The sequence below is a fragment of the Podarcis melisellensis genome, assembly GCF_964234715.1.
Source record: "Podarcis melisellensis genome assembly, chromosome: 13".
NCBI classification, from domain to species: Eukaryota; Metazoa; Chordata; class Lepidosauria; order Squamata; family Lacertidae; genus Podarcis; species Podarcis melisellensis.
This window is the reverse complement of record NC_138545.1, coordinates 6,760,526-6,779,053: the sequence shown is the minus strand read 5'-3', so window position 1 is coordinate 6,779,053 and position 18,528 is coordinate 6,760,526. Positions and strand designations below refer to the sequence as shown.

Here is an 18,528-nt window from a genome sequence, read left to right as displayed (position 1 = left end):
GGGGAGAAGGTGGAGAAAGGAAGAGGAAAAGCCATAATGAAGTGGGATACTTTTTCCCCAGGGGGTGTGAGCAAACTTCCCCTGTTCGTTCAAAATGCCCACCCTCAGTTTCTGACTCCTCACCTGAGTGGGCTCCACCTCTTCACAGCTGCCGTCCAATAAGAGGTTGCCGTATTCACCGATGCACCAGGTAGCCACCTGCACCAGGGGTTGCTGGGAGGGAAAAAAGAGAGAGGGAGGGCTCCAGCGGAAAACGCTTTTCGGTTAAGCAAGCCTACAAACCTGTACATTTGAGGTGCATTTTAATATGCAATTCTGAAGGGTGGGTTTCTTTTAGGGGGACTTGTTTTTGATATATAATTTTATGGGTAATTTGAATGTCTTCTACTGGGATCTGCTGCCTCTGCTAACTCTGCCCGCCAACCTTTCACATCCTCTTAAAAAAAACCTCCCACGTTATTTTATTATTATTTATTACATTTATATTTTCTCTCGAGGAGCTCAAGGTAGTGCCCGTGCTTCTCCTCCCCCACAACAATCCTGTGACGTAGGTTAGCTAAGAGACAACGACTGGCCCAATGCTGATAAGTGCAGCGTGACGACAGCCTTACGTTTCTATTTGTATAGGAAGAAGAACAGCTTAAAGGTTTCGATGCTAAGCATTATAGAAATTCTGTTCGGTTAATAAAAAACGTTGAGTGGAACTCACTTGCAAGTAAGTGGGCACAGGATACTTAGCCTCATTCTTCCCCTTCTGGTTCTCTATGCCCTGCCCCCCATCACCCCCCTCCCCAATCCCGCACCTGAGAGATATCTTGGGTCAGGGCCTTGTATAGCTGTTGAACCGCATAGCCGTGAAGATCCTTTGCACCTCCGATGAGGTGGATGAGGTTGGGCACCGCGTCGTCACGTACGTAGGAGCCAGCCTGCAGAGGGTAAAAAGAGGAACCAGGGATGTGAGCTACGCTTCTTCTCAGAGATACGTCTCTGCTTGGCCCTTCCTTCCCTTAAAAAGGGTTCAACAGATTCCCCCTCCTCCACACAAGCCCAAACTACCAAGGACTCGGCTCTGAAGGCACTCTAAGGATTCTGGGCTGCTATTGGTGGGCTCTACGTGAAGCGTTCTGCTTAAGGGCAGGGGAGGGCCTTGAAACTCACTTTTTCAACACACCTAGAATGGCAGTTTCAATGGGGTGCTGGAAACAGGGAGAGGAAAATAAATATTAAAGCCTGAAAAATGTTCACAGAGGCACAGTAGGGGGTGTTTTGGTTGCCTAAGAATGTCAGCTTTCTGTTTCTTGCCTCTCCCAAAAGAAAAGAACAAGTTTCTAGTCCAGATGGTCTTGGAGAAGCTTCTTCAAACACAACCCCTTGAGAGAGGAAGGCCCTTCCTTGAGCCACACAGCTTTCTGCTGCTCCCCAAGGATCCTAGCCCCCACCCCACCCCACCCTCCATCTTACCATGGTCAGAACCTGGAGGATGGTGTCGATGTGCCAACGCTTGCTGGGCGCAAACCTGAAGTGGGTGAGGGAAGAAAACGAGAAGAGCAGGAATGCCTTAGACCTATCGCTCCACCTGAAAGTGCCCCTCACGCTGTCAGGACACGTCATTTTAAGGGGTGTAACTTAATTTTTGCTAATTTCTTCAGGGAGGGAGGGTCTTAAAAATATGTTTTTGGGTGTGAGGAATTCAAATCTGCTATTATTTTTGTGGTGGGACAACATTCAGCTTGGCGAATCTACGTTTAATTAGAAAGCACATAAACTGCTTTCTCAGAAAACCAAAGACTTCTGAAAACGTCAGGTAATGCTAAATAATAATAAAAATGAACAATAATATTTTTTTAATGTGCTGTATAATATAACTGCAAGCGCTCGTTTTTAATTATTTCTGTGCAATTTTACACGCGTTTCACTTACCAAGGAGAACTAAATCATATTAATTTAACCAAGACATCTTTTGAATTCCCAAGTCTTAGGTCACAGAATTGGAGAGCGGCAGGAATCTTTTGCCCGATGACCCTAAGACTAAGAGTCTCTTGTTCTGCCATGAGCGCCCTTCGAGACACGAATTCAAAAACTGCAAAATTCAACAACCCCCTCCCCAAAAAAACTGCCCTGGATTTCTCTACAACGCCCCCTACGGGCAACGGCCGGACCCGACTCACTTCTCAGCGGCTAGGAATATTCCGGAAGCGCAGTCCGACTTCAGCTCCGGGGCGCAGGTTTCCAGGAAAAGCAGCAGCTCTTTCGTGGTCGTCCTCACGTTGCTGCCGCTCACCAGGGCCAGGCTCAACTGCAGGGCTCGCCTGAGGAAGGAGGGAGAAGCGAGAAATTCTCCCGACTCAGAGACATCATGTCTCCCGGAGCCTCGGCCCTGTCTTTCCCCCTCGTCTTGTTGTAAACAAAAATTGCCCTTTTCCCTTATGGGGTATCCAAGAGCCCATATAGAGTCCTTACATAGGTTCCCTATTGGTAGGAGAGAATAACAGAGGCCAACCAGAGAATATTGAGAAGCAAAGCAGCTAGTAAGCTTGATCTTTATTGATCTGTTGCAACAGGGTGCTCCCCTCACATGGAGGAAAGAAGGAGGGACCCAGAAAAATGGCATGCAAGGCCTTATAAAGACTTTTGAAATTCCCACCCTGTAGATCAAGACCACCCCCAGAAACATCACACCTACATCACAGAAGGGGTGTAACCTAAGACCACCCCTCAGGTACATCACACCTACATCACCGAAAAGGCGGTCTTAAAACAGAAATTTGAATGTTGTTTTTCTCCTGTCGTTATCTCCTGTCTGGCAGGTTACTTGATTGGGGAGCCTGGCCAGTCTTTTATAATGATAAATACTTAGTTCCTGGGCCAGGTCACAGGCTCATACCCTATTCAAACACAGACATACCCTTAAGACAGGATTTGTGAAGGAAAAGCCAATGGGAGGTTTCCCACTTTGACCTTGCAGAGAAAACATTTGCTCAGTTTAGGAATCAAAATGACTTCAGGTCGGTCTTCCTGTGCTGATCTATGTACGTGCGGTTATGAACATTACCATATATCTAAGACCTCAAAATTCCTATCGCAGTCTCACCTCTTCACAGTGGGATCCGGGTCGGCCAGGCATTCAAGGACTGTGGCCCGGTGCCTCTGAACGGCGCTGTTCTCTTCTTGCAGCAATTTCTGTAGAGATGTTAGAGCCACGTATCTAAAGGGAAGATTCCGCCCGACAAGAGAAAAATAAATAAATCACATCTTGAGAGGCAGAGGAGGAGAGAGCTTAATTCATCACCTTTACCGTATTTTTCGCTCTGTAAGACGCCCCAGACCATAAGACGCACCTAGTTTTTGGAGGAGGAAAACAAGAAAAAAAAATATTCTGAATCTCAGAAGCGAGAACAGCAAGAGGGATCGCTGCGCAACGAAAGCAGCAATCCCTCTTGCTGTTCTGGCTTCTGGGATAGCTGCGCAGCCTGTATTCGCTCTGTAAGACGCACACACATTTCCCCTTACTTTTTAGGAGGGAAAAAGTGAGTCTTATAGAGCAAAAAATACGGTAAATCACATCTTGAGAGGGAGAGGATGAGAGAGCTTAATTCATCACATTTACATCCTGTGTTTCCTTCCAGGCGCTCAGGGCTATCCTTCGCCCTTGCTGTTTTATCCGCACAACAACCTTGCGAGGTGGGATAGGCTGAGAGAAGGGCGACTGGGGCCCAAGGCCACCTAGAACACTTCATAGCTGAGCGGGAATTCGAACCCCGGTCTCCCAGGCCCTCTAACCAGGGAAGCGGTGCAAAGAAGACCGTCCGCAGCCAATAAGTCGGAAGCGTTTCTCCTTGATTCGCTTTAAGATGGAAAGGGGACGCTGCCGGGTGGGAGGCAAGGCGGGAAACGGGCAACTGTGGCATGGGCAGCCAAAATGGCGGCCGGCGAGGCCCTAAAACAACCTCTGTCAGGGCGGCCGGGAGATCCGAGCAAATCTGAATTAAGCGTGTGGCAAATTAATTTCACGCACTGTTTCACCGGGGAAGAAAAGAAGCGCCGCGCCCCTGAGGATGCATTTTAATAGGCCGAGTTATCGCACAGCTGCTTCCCATGCACTGTGGAAAAGGGGTGGCTGCTTGTCTTGAGGGAGTGGTGGGGGAGATATTTGGGGAATCGCCTCTGTCCCTCGGTTTCCCTCAGCTGTGAGGCCATTGGCGGCGGCTCATGAGGGAACCTGAGGGTCTCTGGGCACGCTCCCTCTCCCAGACCAGCGTCTACGGAACGGGCCTCAAAGGATTAGGAGAAGGGGGCAGATCATGAAGGGGAAACAAGGGATCTGCAATGGCAGTGAGGAAGGCGAGTCGAGGGTTGTGGCAAGGCAGCCCTATGTGCTGTGGGGCCGTGCGGGTCGGGGGCCAGAGCATCGGACCAGGACCCGGGAGACTAGGATTCAAAAATCCGCTTGAGGCCCCTGATTGCAGACGCCATCTTCCAACATCCCACCCTCTTCTCAAATTTCAGTGTTCCCAAGCTGGAGAAGAAGATGTCAGGCCACAGAACCGAAGAATCATAAAGGGTTCCGAGGGTCATTTAGTCCAACCCCCTGCGATGCAGGAATCGTGACTAGATCCTGCACGACAGATGCCCTTCCAAGCTCTGCTTAAAAACCTCTGTAGGAACCAAGCGCCGCGTTTTAAAAGGAGCCAGGGTGAAACGTGTTATATAAGGAGACTCAGCCCCAAAATATATTTTCAAAATTCCAACAGGAAAATTTCAGGTGATTGTTGGGCCGGCATTCCCCCCCCCCCAGCTCTATCTGGGTCACTCCAGTGCTTTGTTTGTTTCGTGGGGGTTTCTGTACCTGATATTCCGGTCCTTGTTAAGGAGAAATCGCCCGAGGATATTTATAGCGAGAACCTGGGTGTGGAAAAGAGAAGTGTCCTTAATTCCCAAAATGTACCATTTGTATGAGCTGAGGGGGCAGAGGAAGAATGAAAAAGCTTCAGAACAAACAGATTCTAGCTTGGGATAGCTGGATGTGGAAGATTTTGGGGCTTGGGGGCCGCACTCCCTCAAAAGCAACCTTTCAGGGGCCGCAGACCAGAAGCAGCAAGTGGGCAAAAGTGGCTAGAAGAACAGATACAGGTCTTATCCTTGTACAGGTTGCACCCGAGCCACACAAATCTCAAAGGTTTATGGAAACAGGCGCACAGACCCCAAAGACCTCTCCATCCTCTTTCCAGGCAAGCGAGAGTTATCATTGTGGTTCTCCCGCCAGGCAGAACTACCTGAGGATGGTATGGCTTGGGGAGAGGACTTCTGGGGCCAAACAGAGAGGTCTGGAGGGCCGCTTTGATATCAGGGGCCTGAAGTTCCCCACCCCCTAGGGGAACGCAAGACAGTTTTGATCGTATGTGGGGTCTAGAAATGGGAAGCGCCATCATCGCGCCGGGAGGCGCCCAGAATATTTCATTTGTACCCAACATCCTCCCAAAAGATCTGAACGCAAGAGGAGCCAAGCAAGGTGCGGGATCAGCCCAGTCCACCTGGCCCATACGAATCCGCCGTACCCTCAGGCCGCTGGTCGAGCGGACGCCCATGATGGTCAGCACCGTCTCGTACAAGATGGCGTTGCCCACGTTCCGCGTTGTCTCCGTGTTGGTGGCCACCTGGGAAGAAGCGGAGGGGTTGGCAGCCTTGCTGGCTTTTGGCGTGGGACGTTCCTCTGCCCCGCTCTCCCCCCGCAGGCCTTCACCTTGGTCTCTTTCTTCCTCTTCACTGACGACAACCATCCCCCCCCCCAAATGGTACAGCCCTTGCTAACAAAGGGTTCTAGGTCATACAATCTAGACCAGGCCTAGCAAAGTTTCAATCGAAACGTGGAGGCTAAATGGACCCCCAGTTTTGTCCACGGTGAAGCAAACTCTGTTTCCAGAGTTCTCTAAATGTCTCCCTTCCCTCCCTCGGTCAGGGCACTCTTTCCAGAGCCAGCAACAACCGTTGGGCTCACCTGAGCCAAGGAATCGTTCATGGCGTCGCTGGCGTCTTCGTTGTCCTTTCCCAGAATCCTTAGCAGCCGCAGGATCTGTACCTGGGTGGAGAGACGTTATCAGGGAGGTGAGGGTGGAGTAAAGCCTTGTTTAGGGAAGCTTTTAATGTTTAATAGACTATTATATTTTAATATTCTGCTGGAAGCCGCCCAGAGTGGCTGGGGAAACCCAGCCAGATTTGCGGGGTAGAAATAATAAATAATTTTTATTTTTATTTAGAGGAGGTGATTTCAAAAAGAGGCAAAGATAAGGAAAGCTCCACTCTCCCTCAGCTCAGTTGAGAGCAGCCAAACTCTCCACCCTTCTGGTCACAGAGGCACTCTCACCCCATTTGTATTCCACAAGCTCGAGGCGCCCTTCTCTCCCTCCCCATTTTATCCTCACAACCACCCTGTGAGGTAGGCTAGGCTGAGGCGCTGTGATGGGTCAAGGCCACCTGGCAAGGCGGGTCACGATTTGAACTGGTCTCCCAGCATCTGAACCACTAATCCACACTGGCTCAAGGCTGCAGCGCCTAGTATTCCCAGGTGGTCTCCCGTCCAAGTATTTCTCAGGCCTAACCCTGCTTAGCTTCCAAGATCAGTCGAGATCGGGGGTGTCCGGGCTAATACAGACGTCTCCCCACTTACGGGGGGGTGGGCTTACATTCCTGCGTACCACGTGTATACGTGAAACAGCAACTGTTGCTGTTGTTTAGTCGTGTCCGACTCTTCGTGACCCCCTGGACCAGAGCACTCCAGACACTCCTGTCTTCCACTGCCTCCCGCAGTTTGGTCAGACTCATGCTGGTAGCTCCAAGAACACTGTCCAACCATCTCGTCCTCCATCGTCCCCTTCTCCTTGGGCCCTCCATCTTTCCCAGCATCAGGGTCTTTTCCAGGGAGTCTTCTCTTCTCATGAGGTGGCCAAAGTATTGGAGCCTCAGCTTCAGGATCTGTCCTTCCAGTGAGCACTCAGGGCTGATTTCCTTCAGAACGGAGAGGTTTGATCTTCTTGCAGTCCATGGGACTCTCAAGAGTCTCCTCCAGCACCAGAATTCAAAAGCATCCATTCTTTGGCGATCAGCCTTCTTCATGGTCCAGCTCTCACTTCCATACATCACTACTGGGAAAACCATAGCTTTAACTATACGGACCTTTGTTGGCAAGGTGATGCCTCTGCTTTTTAAGATGCTGTCTAGGTTGGTCATTGCTTTTCTCCCAAGAAGCAGGCGTCTTTTAATCTGCAGTGATCATGGGGCCCAAGAAAGTAAAATCTCTCACGGCAACTAAAAAGCCTGCAAACCTTTGCCATAAACCCACCACAATTTCTCCCTCCAAACCTCCTTTCTCAAACCCCAACAGACCTCCAAGGTCAGTGCAAAGGCTGACAGGATTGCAGTTGCAAAGGCTTCTGGGATTGCTAGCTGTTTCCCTGCTCCTTTGCCAAAGACCTTCCTTTTTCAACCAACTTTTAAGTGGAGTTAAAAAGATAAGAAAAGGTCCTAGCCTGTACCTGTAAATTGGATTTGAAATTGTTTTTATACCTGGTTTTTTTTAATCGCTCAATGTTTGTGCCGTTGAAACTCTGTCCGGGAAGCAATTCTGAAATGCACTCCAGGTTCCCTTGAATTGCGGAAAGAAAGGCGAGACAGAAGCTCAGGGGAAGAGGGAAGGTTGGAGGGATGAGATCCTTTTACCTGCAGGAAAGGGTTGCTGATTCCCGAGATGCTGTGTTCTGGAGAGTAGCCGGCAACCACCAGGTTACGGAGAAGCCCCACTAACTGAGGCACAAACTGGAGAGAAACAAGAGAACAGAAAAGCAGGGTTAGCAGACGATCCCTCACAAAGCATCCGTCCTCCAGAGCCTTGCCTCCTGTTCCTCGCAGGAATTTCTCACAGTATTTTAATATTTTTTTGGAAGCCTCCCAGAGTTTTTTTGGGGGGGGTTGTGGAACATTACCCCCCCCCAATTTATTTATTTGATTTTACATATTAAAATTTACAGTCACACCACAACACCTTCTGAAAATACAAGATTCCCACGAATCTTTGGACTTCCCTCATTCCCCTCCCTGGGTTCCGTTGTTAAGCCTTTTCTACTGCATCTTTTAGAATGATCCACATTATCTCCCACCACCCTCCATGAATCCATAGTTCTCGTTACATTACAACCCCGCTGTTTAACTGTTTAAAGTTGTCTCCATTGTAAATTTCCCCCATTCCTTATTAAAATTTTGGTCTTCCTGATTTCTGACCTTTCAGGTCATTTTTGCCATTTCAGCAGAGTCCGTCAACTTAATTTGCCATTCTTCCCTGGTAGGGACTTGGTCTTCTTTCTGAGCTAGAAACATCTGCACAGCTGTTGCCACATACATGAACAGTTTTTTCCCTTGGGGAATATTTTTTACTCTAAGGGCTGCATTCACTCATGGGCAACTGTTATGTACTGAGTTGAATATGATCCAAAATGCAGCAGTCTGATTGGTCCTAGAACAATAGGATTCATAATGCAGCAGTCTGATTGGTCCTAGAACAATGCAGCAGTATGATTGGTTCGCAGAAGCCACCCAATCCAGCTCCAGGTGGAAGTGAATCCACAACCTGATTGGCCTACAGGAGAATCCCGGAATTAGCCAATCACATGCAGCCCATTGTGTAAATAATGTATATAAAGCAGATACTTTGAGGGGACTTTCATTCATTCCTCCTCACCACTATGAGCTGAATAAAGAGCATGAAATCCACTCTTGACTCCGAGTATATTTCAGGCCGCATGCCACTGATGGGCGGAGCCAAAAGCAACACATGCAATTTTTACCTTTCTGCAGTAGGCCAGCTTCCACACCCCCCCTTCCCTATCTCCCGTCCAGGCAAGTGAGAGTCATCCTCAAAATTTCAAGGATATGCTCCAGCCAGAAACACGGGAGAGGGGGGCCAAGCAAGGCTGGGAAGGGGCGTGTCCTGAGGGTGAAGGGGTGTGGCTTGGGAAGGGCGTGTCCTGAGGGTGAAGGGGTGTGGCTTGGGAGGGGGTGTAGCCCAGGAAGAATCTCAAAGGCCAGATCCTTCTTGGGTTTGTTGCATGTTCTGGCCTGCCAGGGCCCATCCCCATTTCCTGGTGGGCGCCAAACCAGTCCTGCTATGCGGGTCTTGAACCCGGGACTCAATGCATGCAAGGCACAGGCTCCTTTAGCAGCAGCTTGCCCTCCCCTGCTCAAAAGGCATGTAGTCCTTGCGCGTTAACTGCAACGGATGCGGGGAGAGTTGCCAAGCTCACAGCTGCCCCACCTTGCAAAAGTGGTCCAGGGCTTGCGGGCTCCGTTCGCACATCTCTGAGATCAGCATGACCGCCCCGTGGAGGATGCCTGGGGAGAGAGAGACAGGTAGGCCAGGTGAGGATCCTGCCCCAAATTCCTAAGTCCCGTCCCCTATCTTCCCAAATCCCAGGCCCACCAAGGGTCCCCAGATCCCCGTTTCTCTGCACCGTCTCAATGTGACGGGAGAGCGGCGCTTTCTTGAGATCTCCTTCAAATCGCTCCTTGAGATCCGCTTCTCTGGAAAAAAACACTCCCTCCTGGGCCCTTCCAGGCCTCATCTGCCCTTCCTAAGGGGGTGTACTCATCCAAATCATGTAAAGAGTAGCCCTACTGAAATCAACAGACCTGACTTATAGCGATCAATTTTGGCGGGTTCATCGTGAGCAAAACTGAGTCGAATACACCCCTGAACTCTCCTCTCAACCTTAATAATAATAATAATAAATATTATTTAGACCCCGCCCATCTGGTTGGGCTTCCCCAGCCACTCTGGGCGGCTTCCAACAAAATATTAAAATACAGTAATGCATCAAACATTAACAGCTTCCCTAAACAGGGCTGCCTTCAGATGTCTTCTAAAAGTCTGGTAGTTGTTGTTCTCTTTGACATCTGGTGGGAGGGCGTTCCACAGGGCGGGTGCCACTATCAAACAACCCTGAAGAGAATCCCCCACCCCACTTCGCCTCAATCCTTCTCTTCGGCAACCGAGCGGTCGGCTCGAGCGTTCGGAGCAACCGAAGGATATCCAAGCACGCATGAGCGGGGACTTATTTCTTTATTTGTAGCTTTCTCCCCCCAGCCCTAAACTCTTTGTCAGCAAAAGAAAGAAAGAAAAAGGCCCTCCGGAATGGCTTACTGAGTGTCCAGTAATAAAACGCTCCCTGCCCCCAGGCTTAAAATTTAAGAGGCACGACACAAAAGGAAAAGGGGTTGGGAGGGAGAAGGAGAAAAGCAAACTCAGGCACTAGCTGCAAAGTTCTTACAAGAGCCCTTTCTGAAAGGCTCCCTGGAGCTTCTTTTCCAGCCAATGGGCAGGGCCAAGATGGTCTCCCCCCTTGCCATGATCCAGAGGGAGAGCAGGACTCACAGTAGCCCCAGCTGAAGAGACAAAGGCACTTACCGGTATTTTGTTCCGTCAACAGTTGTTCGCCAAGTCGAGTGAATACGTCTATAAGATCGGGCACCTTCCGGATAACGTGTACAGCACAGACCACGGCCTAGAAGCAGAGGCAGAGAGCAAAGGATTTATGGGGGGGTGGGGTCCCCATGTGTCCCACAGAACTGCCTTGCAGGCTGAGACCCTTCCTGCCCACGGACTGTCTCGCCAGAGTGGCGCATGCTCTAGTTATCTCTTGCTTGGACTACTGCAATATGCTCTACGTGGGGCTACCTTTGAAGGTGACCCGGAAACTACAACTAATCCAGAATGCGGCAGCTAGACTGGTGACTGGGAGTGGCCGCCGAGACCACATGGCATTGAAAGACCTACACTGGCTCCCAGTACGTTTCCAAGCACAATTCAAAGGGTTGGTGCTGACCTTTAAAGCCCTAAACGGCCTCGGCCCAGTATACCTGAAGGAGCGTCTTCACCTCCATCGTTCTGCCCAGACACTGAGGTCCAGCTCCGAGGGCCTTCTGGCGGTTCCCTCCCTGTGAGAAGCCAAGCTACAGGGAACCAGGCATAGGGCCTTCTCGGTATTGTCACCTGCCCTGTGGAACACCCTCCCACCAGATGTCAAAGAGAAAAACAACTACCAGACTTTTAGAAGACATCTGAAGGCAGCCATTTTTAGGGATGCTTTTAATGTTTAATAGGCTATTGTATTTTAATATTCTGTTGGAAGCTGCCCAGAGTGGCTGGGGAAACCCAGCCAGGTGGACAGGTTATAAATAATAAATCATTATTATTATCTTTGGAATCTCAGCTTTTTAAAGAAAAAATCGAAACTGGGTGGGGGGGTCTCACCTTCCTTCGCACGGAGGGCTGGCCAACCCTGGCAAGCTGCTCCACTTCGCCGGCCAAATCCCGGAACATGGCCACTGACCCCAGGGAGCCCAGGGTGCTCAGAGCTAAGCCCTGCACCCAGGCAGTGGGGTGCAGGAGGTCGCTACGGGGGGGGGGGGGAAGAAAGTGAGGTGAATGGAAGATGCAACGCTTTCTCAAATATTCACATCCCCTGCCCGAACAGCTTCCCTCAGGCGGTGACTGTTTGAAATGGTATCATAGCACTTTAAAGGCATGGTGCGAATGTAGCCTTGGTTTCTTTTCCCCCCAGTATAACCCTAAATCAGTGGTTCTCAACCAGTGTGCCCTGGCACCCTGAGGTGCCTTGAATTGTGGTCAGGGGTGCTGCAGGCAACACTGGCCTCTGTCCCTCTTTCCTTCCCTCCCCCCTATGATGTCCTCTCACATTTCTGACTCTCAAAAGCTTGCACAGCTGTTTGTTGCAACCCTAATACAAAGGAAAGCTGCCTCTGGGGCTGGCCATTGGGTGCTGGTAGCCAGGAGGTGAGGCGGCCTTGAAGTAAGCAAGCAAGTGGGTGAGGAGCCAAGCCGGCCAGTCTGGCAGCCATTGCTGTTGGGAAGGGACAGACAAGTGGGAAGAATGGAGAAGGAAATTGACTGAATATGCAGAATTGGACAAATTGACTGGGAAGATTCGATATCAGAAAGACCAAAAGTTTATCGAGGACTGGGGGAAATTTACAGAATATCTGAAAAATATATGTGATGTACAGACAACACTTGTTGGTTTTGAAGAGACTCTGTGAGATAGTAAGAAATATTGCAAAAAAGAGAGTAAGAGGAAAAGGAGTTGGGAAAGGCAATATCATGTTTAGAAATGCGTCAATAAATAGAAATTTTACGAAAGATTGACAGAGAAACTGAGGGAAGTCAAAAATTGAAGAATGAGGGCAAAATAATTTGTTGATTGTATAAAATTTGTTTGGAAAATGAATAAATTTTTTTTTTTTTTTAAAAAGACAAGTGGGAAGGTGGGCAGGGAGGCAGGCAGGCACCATGCTGGCTTTTATTGTGCTTGCTGTATGCAATGCCTGCCTGGAAGCTGAGTGCCCAGTCCTGAAGGGGAGCCTTTCTTCCACGCAGGCCTGGCAGTGCCTGCTGCTGCCACTACTGCCTTCCAAGCTGAGTAAGATGCTGGCCTCATTTTCACCTTTGGCCAGGCTCCAAAGGCTGGGGGCATCCTCTTCCCAGGCCCCCTGTGGGGCAGAGACAGGAGGCACCTGTCTTTGGGGCAGGGGCGATGGCAGCGGCTGCCCAGAGGACCCCCAAAGAGAGGGGAGAGGAGAGGACCAGACAGAATGTAGTTGGTCAAGGAGGCCATGAATTCAAAAAGGCTGAAAACTTCTGCCCTAAATAATAGCTTTCAGTTCCCAAATCTGTCCTAGTCCACTGTGGGGGCACCAACTCTCTCTTTCTGCCCTCCCCAAACACCCTTCGGTTTCACCCCTCACTTCTTGATACTATTGGTCAGCAGAAGGTGAGTGTCCTGCTTCTCATCCAATAGGAGGGCAGCGCCAAGGTAGCCGATCCGCTTTTCGTGGAAACGGTGGGAGGCTATTAGCTTCAAGCTCTCCATCTGGGTTCAAGACAGAATAAGGAAAAAACACACAATTATTGATTGCGCCAGAACTATAACCTTTGATCGATTAACCCCCCCCCCCGGCTAAATCCCAGAACCAATCCATGCACATTCTAGCTGGGGGTGTATCCCACTGGGACCTTTAAGGGTTGCTGTTCGGTGGGGATTGGCATTTGGGAATATTAGCAGAGGGTTTTTTGAGGGGTAAAGATAAAGGGCAAAGGGACCCCTGACCATTAGGTCCAGTCGTGGCCAACTCTGGGGTTGCGGCGCTCGTCTCGCTTAATTGGCCGAGGGAGCCGGCGTACAGCTTCAGGGTCATGTGGCCAGCAGGACTAAGCCGCTTCTGGCGAACTAGAGCAGCACACAGAAACGCCATTTACTTTCCCGCTGGAGTGGTACCTATTTATCTACTTACACTTTGACGTGCTTTTGAACTGCTAGGTTGGCAGGAGCAGGGACTAAGCAACAGGAGCTCACCCTGTCGCGGGGATTCAAACCGCCGACCTTCTGATCGGCAAGTCCTAGGCTCTGTGGTTTAACCCACAATGCCACCCGCGTCCCTTTTTTGAGGGGTAGTTGCATATAAAGTCACTATAAGTGCATTAGCTAAAGAAGCAAAATGGAACCTGGGTTCAAATCCTCACTCGGACATTAAGCTCACTGACTGACCATCTGTTATCCTAAAACTACCTCACACGGTTGTTGCGAGGACATGTGAGGAAGGTAAGTTGGGGCGGAACATTGTACATCAAGCGCTGTATAAATTTTATCAAATAAATAAAATACGCTTAGGACACTTTTGGAGCACTTTTAACAGCCAAGGTCCCCCCCCCCCACAGAGAATCATGGGAACTGTAGTTTATCCCTCACAGAGCTACAATCCCCAGCTCCCTCCCTACAGTTCCCCAGGTGAGGAGGGGGTGTATACCTGTCCAAAATGAGCAGGGTAGCCCAGAATGTGGATGTAGAGCAACTTGGCTAAATTGGAGGCACGGGTGTCAGGCTCGTCTCCCCGAAAGGCCCCCCGAATCTTGGCGCTTTCTCGTTGAACCAGCTCCCGCTCCTCCGCCTGGGTCCGTGCACTCCGTATGGTCCGGATCAGGACCGGCAACGTGAGAGGTGCTTCCGGCATCCTGGAAGTGAAGAGCGGAATAATTTTTTTTGAGGGGGGGCCTTTGGCACGTGGCACCTGCAGGAACCTCAACTCTTACTCCCGTTCTTCTGCTCCATATTTCAGGGAGCGTGTCTGACTGGAAATCCTCAGCTCAAGTCCGAAAGACAGGAAGTAATAACAGGTTGCTTCTGAGAATGTGCAGAGTGCCTGTATTCCTTGGGTTCGGACTCAAGGCTTCCTCTTAGGGATGGATGCCAGCAACCTGCCGCTAGGTCTAAATCGCTTAACGCAAATTAGTTCACACCCTTTGACGAGTAGTAAAAGCGAAGGTTTTCCCCCCTCCAATACTTTCTTTCCACGTTTATGGGGAAGAAGAGGGTTAATCCACATTCGCAGTGGAAAGCACAGAATTGAATTGGTTCCGTAAAGTGGCCCTTATTGCGGACGATTTCCGGATTGGAAATCAAAAGCCCTTTGTGGAGGCTTTAAGCTCAGTCAATATCTTTCTGCCCATCTCGAGTCTCGAATTTCACTCCTGTACCATAAAAAGCAGCCTTTCTCTACCCCCAAACTGCCTCTTCAGTGTAGGCCCTCACAACTGTGAATTTAAATTGAGCATAGCCTTTCAGATATTTCGGAGAAATTCTCTCCCCTTCCTCTTTCCCCTTAACCCCTCCTTCCACTTTGATGGACAGTTTAAAATGTGCATACTTTGAACGAATCTGCATATGCACATGAGCTGCAGGCAAATTTAGTGGGCCACCAGACACTCCCACAGAACCCAAGGTCCCTCTCTGGCATGTTAGCACCCTTCTTTTGGGATTATCACCCCCTTATCTTAACTCCCACCAGCACTTAATTTTTCATTCATTCCTTTCCTCTGGTCCCCTCCTCACCTGTCCAGAGATTCACTGCACACGGTTTCTTCTTTGTTTCACGATATTTTGGGGACACGCAGAGGGGCAGCTGCTGCCCCCTCTATCCTCCCCTTCTGCTTAGTCAACTTATTGCATTTCCGGACAACAGTCTGTTAACCAGCCAGGTAAACTCACCTGAACTTCTGCGGCTACCTGGACCCAGGGGCGCCCTCTGCTGGCCAGACCCAGAAAGGGACTTTTTCATTCGGATCTTTTTTTTTTTTTTTAGGGCAGAGTTAGCCAAAGTTTAGAGCTATTTCGGAAGGGAGGGATCTGTTGACAGACAGATAGGCCTTAAGCCAAAGAAGGGATCTTTCAGACAACCTGTTTATTGAGCACTCATCCAGATTTGTTTGTGCAGAGGTTATGCAAAATTGTGCCACGTGAACCTTATCCATTGCTTCCCAGTTCATTTTGCCATAGCTTTCCTTCCTGCAAGAAGTTTGTTTTTCTTTCTTGTTTAAGAAAGCAGTTTGCTGTGCACCAAACCCACTTTAACTGTGCAACATAACTTTGTCGGTATATGATCAAATTCCATATGCAAAACAGCACCAGTCTGGGAACAGACCATACCTAATGTTCATACTCAATGAATTTTTTAATTTTTTTTAAAAAAGCTTGTAGTTTGTTGGGGACTTATAAATATTATATATATATCATTAAAAAGGCACAGGTGGATTAAAGAATATGATCCAGTTCCTGCATAGCTGGCCATGCATAAGCAGCAGATGTGAGCTAGCTGGGTGTACGTTCACAAATACTTGGAATATAAAGCTGTCAATTAGCATGACAGCTAGATGCAGACTTTGCCTCCAGAGGAAGGATATTTTTGAATATCAGACACTGGGGGGAAACTGGGGCCTTTGGTCTGGTCCAGCAAGTTTATTCTTACATTCTTTGGATGGGCACAAAACCTTATGTTTCAAATGCCCTAGGCAAGTCTCTGATTTGCTAACAAGGACAGCTCCACAACACTTTTAAAACACACCCAGTGCACATTTAAACCACGTGGCTTCCCCCTGGTAAATCCTGGGGAAAGTAGTTTACCCCTCACCGAGATACAATTCCCAGCACAGTCAGCATACTACAGTTCCCAGGATTCTTTGTGGGGGCAGAAAATCGTGCACTTTAAATGTGCATCAAATGTGCTTTAGATGTGTGGAATGTTCCCAGGCTACCTGCTCTCTCAGCAGAAGTGGCCTTCCACTTCTGCGCAACAGGCAGAAAGGCAGATGCCTGAATTTCCTCCCTCCCTTGCTCCCAAAGGGGGATCTTCCCTGTTGAAAGCCTGCCTGCCGCGCAGCTGTTAAAAAGGTCACAAGAACCTTGCGAGGCAAAACACCACCACCACAGCAGCAGCCCTTTGGCCGTCAAGAGGATCTGAAGGGTGAAACTGTTGCTCTCCTGCCTTGCTGTGGTCTTTCAGTGGGTCACAGGCCTCCTGGCTTCTGCCCTCCAGAGCTCATAGAATCATAGAATTGTAATCCAACCCCCTGCAGTGCAGGAATCTCTGCAAAAGCATCCATGACAGGTGACCACCCAACCTCTGCTTAAAAACCTCCAACAGACCCTCCAAGTGTCCCTATTTTCCAGGGACGTCCCTATTTTCCAGGGACATTGTCCCAGTTTCTGATTTGGTCCCGCTTTTCTTTTGGACATCACTATTTTCATTGGATAAGGACGCGGGTGGCGCTGTGGGTAAAACCTCAGCGCCTAGGGCTTGCCGATCGCATGGTCGGCGGTTCGAATCCCCGCGGCGGGGTGAGCTCCTGTCTTTCGGTCCCAGCTCCTGCCCACCTAGCAGTTCGAAAGCACTCTTAAGTGCAAGTAGATAAATAGGTACCACTTTCTAGCGGGAAGGTAAACGGCGTTTCTGTGTGCTGCGCTGGTGCCGGCTCGCCAGAGCAGCTTCGTCACACTGGCCACGTGACCCAGAAGTGTCTCCGGACATCACTGGCCCCCGGCCTCTTAAGTGAGATGGGCGCACAACCCTAGAGTCGGACACGACTGGCCCATAAGGGCAGGGATACCTTTACCTTTATTTTCATTGGAGAAATCTTGGAGGGCATGGAGATCTGACCCCTGAGCCATTTGAAGGCAATCTTGTATAGGGAAGTTTTTTAATGTTTATTATACGATAATCTTTATTGTTATTGTCCCATACGGAATAATAAAATTGAAAAAATCTACACCAGACATTCAAAAACCAACAAGCCTGCTATCCCAGCAATCCCAACCTGGTTACCCCCCTAAAAACTCTTGATACCCCATAATTAAGTACAATATACTCCCATGGAGACTACCTTACACTGCGTTTAAAACCAAAATCGCATTTGGATAGAAACTGTTTCTCAGGCGGTTAGTCCTCGTCTTTATAACCCTGGACCTTCTTCCAGAAAACAGAAGATGAAAGAGATCATTTCCGGGGTGCACACTATTCTGCGCTATCTCTGCAGCTTTCTTATGTTTTATGTTTTTTTTAATATATATTGGAAGCTGTCCAGAGTGGCTGGGGTAACCCAAAAAAGACGAGTGGGGTATAAATAGTAAAATAATCATTATGGAATGGGACGTCCCTATTTTCATCAGAGAAATGTTGGAGGGTGTGCTCCAATGAAGGACAGCCCACCACTTCTTGTGCGAGTCTGTTCCACTGTCGAACAGCTCCTTCGGCTGGCCAAAGAGAGAGAGAGAGAGAATGTAATGTTATATATGAGTAGCCCAGGGGCTTCTCCAGGAGGCTTTATGAGCGCAGCCATAGAGACGCGGCCAGAGCGTCGCAGCAGGTTAGAGTAGAGGACTAGACCCCGCCCCCCCCACTTCCTCGGCGACGCTCCCACCAACCACGGACAAACCGCTAGACAGGAACTCCTCCCCTGGGCTTCCGGTTTCGCTGGCCCTTGGCGGAAGCGGCTACTGCCCTCCCATGGAGAAACCTGGGATTTGTGCATCGGACTTTCCCATTCCCACCCGCCCCCGAAACCTTCTTGGCGGAAATAAATAGTTCCCGCCCTTCGGGGTCCCCCCCCCTGCACGTCTGAAGGCGGCTCCCTGCCTGGGTCGACGCGGGGCTTGCGGGTGCAGCTGAGCTCTGGGTCAAACCGGAGGGAGGCGGGGGGGAGGAAATGGCCAAGCCGAGCTGTCTTTGCTGCTGCAACATCCTGGAGTGGGGTTTTATTTGGGGAGGGGGCCGCGAAGCCTCCCCGCCCGGGCTCAGGGCTTGCAATGCTGGCGGCGGGCTACGCTGCAGGGCTGTTGTGCGCTTACCTCTTGGCAGGGCCGGGGTCCGCAAGGCCAGGCCCAGGGCTCCCGTTCAGCCGAATGAGCGGAGGGCGCCCAGCTGGCTACCTTGAAGCGAGTGGAGCAATAGGGGGCAGGAAGCAGCCTGGGGTAAAAGGTTGGCCCATAGGAAGGATTGCCTCAAAATCCGCATTAGGGCAATACCTTCATTAGGCCAACCAAAATGTTCTGGTTTTTTGTTCTTATTCTGTGGTCTCTACAGCCACAGCAGGTTGTGTTGCAACCGTCTGAGTTTGACCTCGTCCCCAAAGACACACTC

The 18,528-nt window shown here is 49.9% G+C and overlaps 1 protein-coding gene across 5 annotated transcripts in view; it reads right to left on the bottom strand.

Annotated features, from left to right (window-relative positions):
- The window catches only part of AP1G2 (adaptor related protein complex 1 subunit gamma 2), a 25,437-nt gene extending 6,909 nt beyond the window's left edge, over positions 1–18,528 (bottom strand). For 2 of the 5 annotated variants that reach the window (XM_081886773.1, XM_081886777.1), the window contains exons 1-15: positions 14,949–15,098; positions 13,867–14,071; positions 12,808–12,932; positions 11,297–11,438; positions 10,451–10,547; positions 9,302–9,378; positions 7,714–7,809; positions 5,996–6,076; positions 5,556–5,654; positions 4,847–4,902; positions 3,092–3,205; positions 2,169–2,309; positions 1,462–1,516; positions 804–926; positions 124–213 (exon numbers count right to left, since the gene is read on the bottom strand). In XM_081886773.1, coding sequence (XP_081742899.1) covers positions 124–213; positions 804–926; positions 1,462–1,516; positions 2,169–2,309; positions 3,092–3,205; positions 4,847–4,902; positions 5,556–5,654; positions 5,996–6,076; positions 7,714–7,809; positions 9,302–9,378; positions 10,451–10,547; positions 11,297–11,438; positions 12,808–12,932; positions 13,867–14,070 — 1,500 coding nt within the window. In that variant the 5' untranslated portion in view covers position 14,071; positions 14,949–15,098. The other 3 variants (XM_081886774.1, XM_081886776.1, XM_081886775.1) reach the window with 3 other exon arrangements.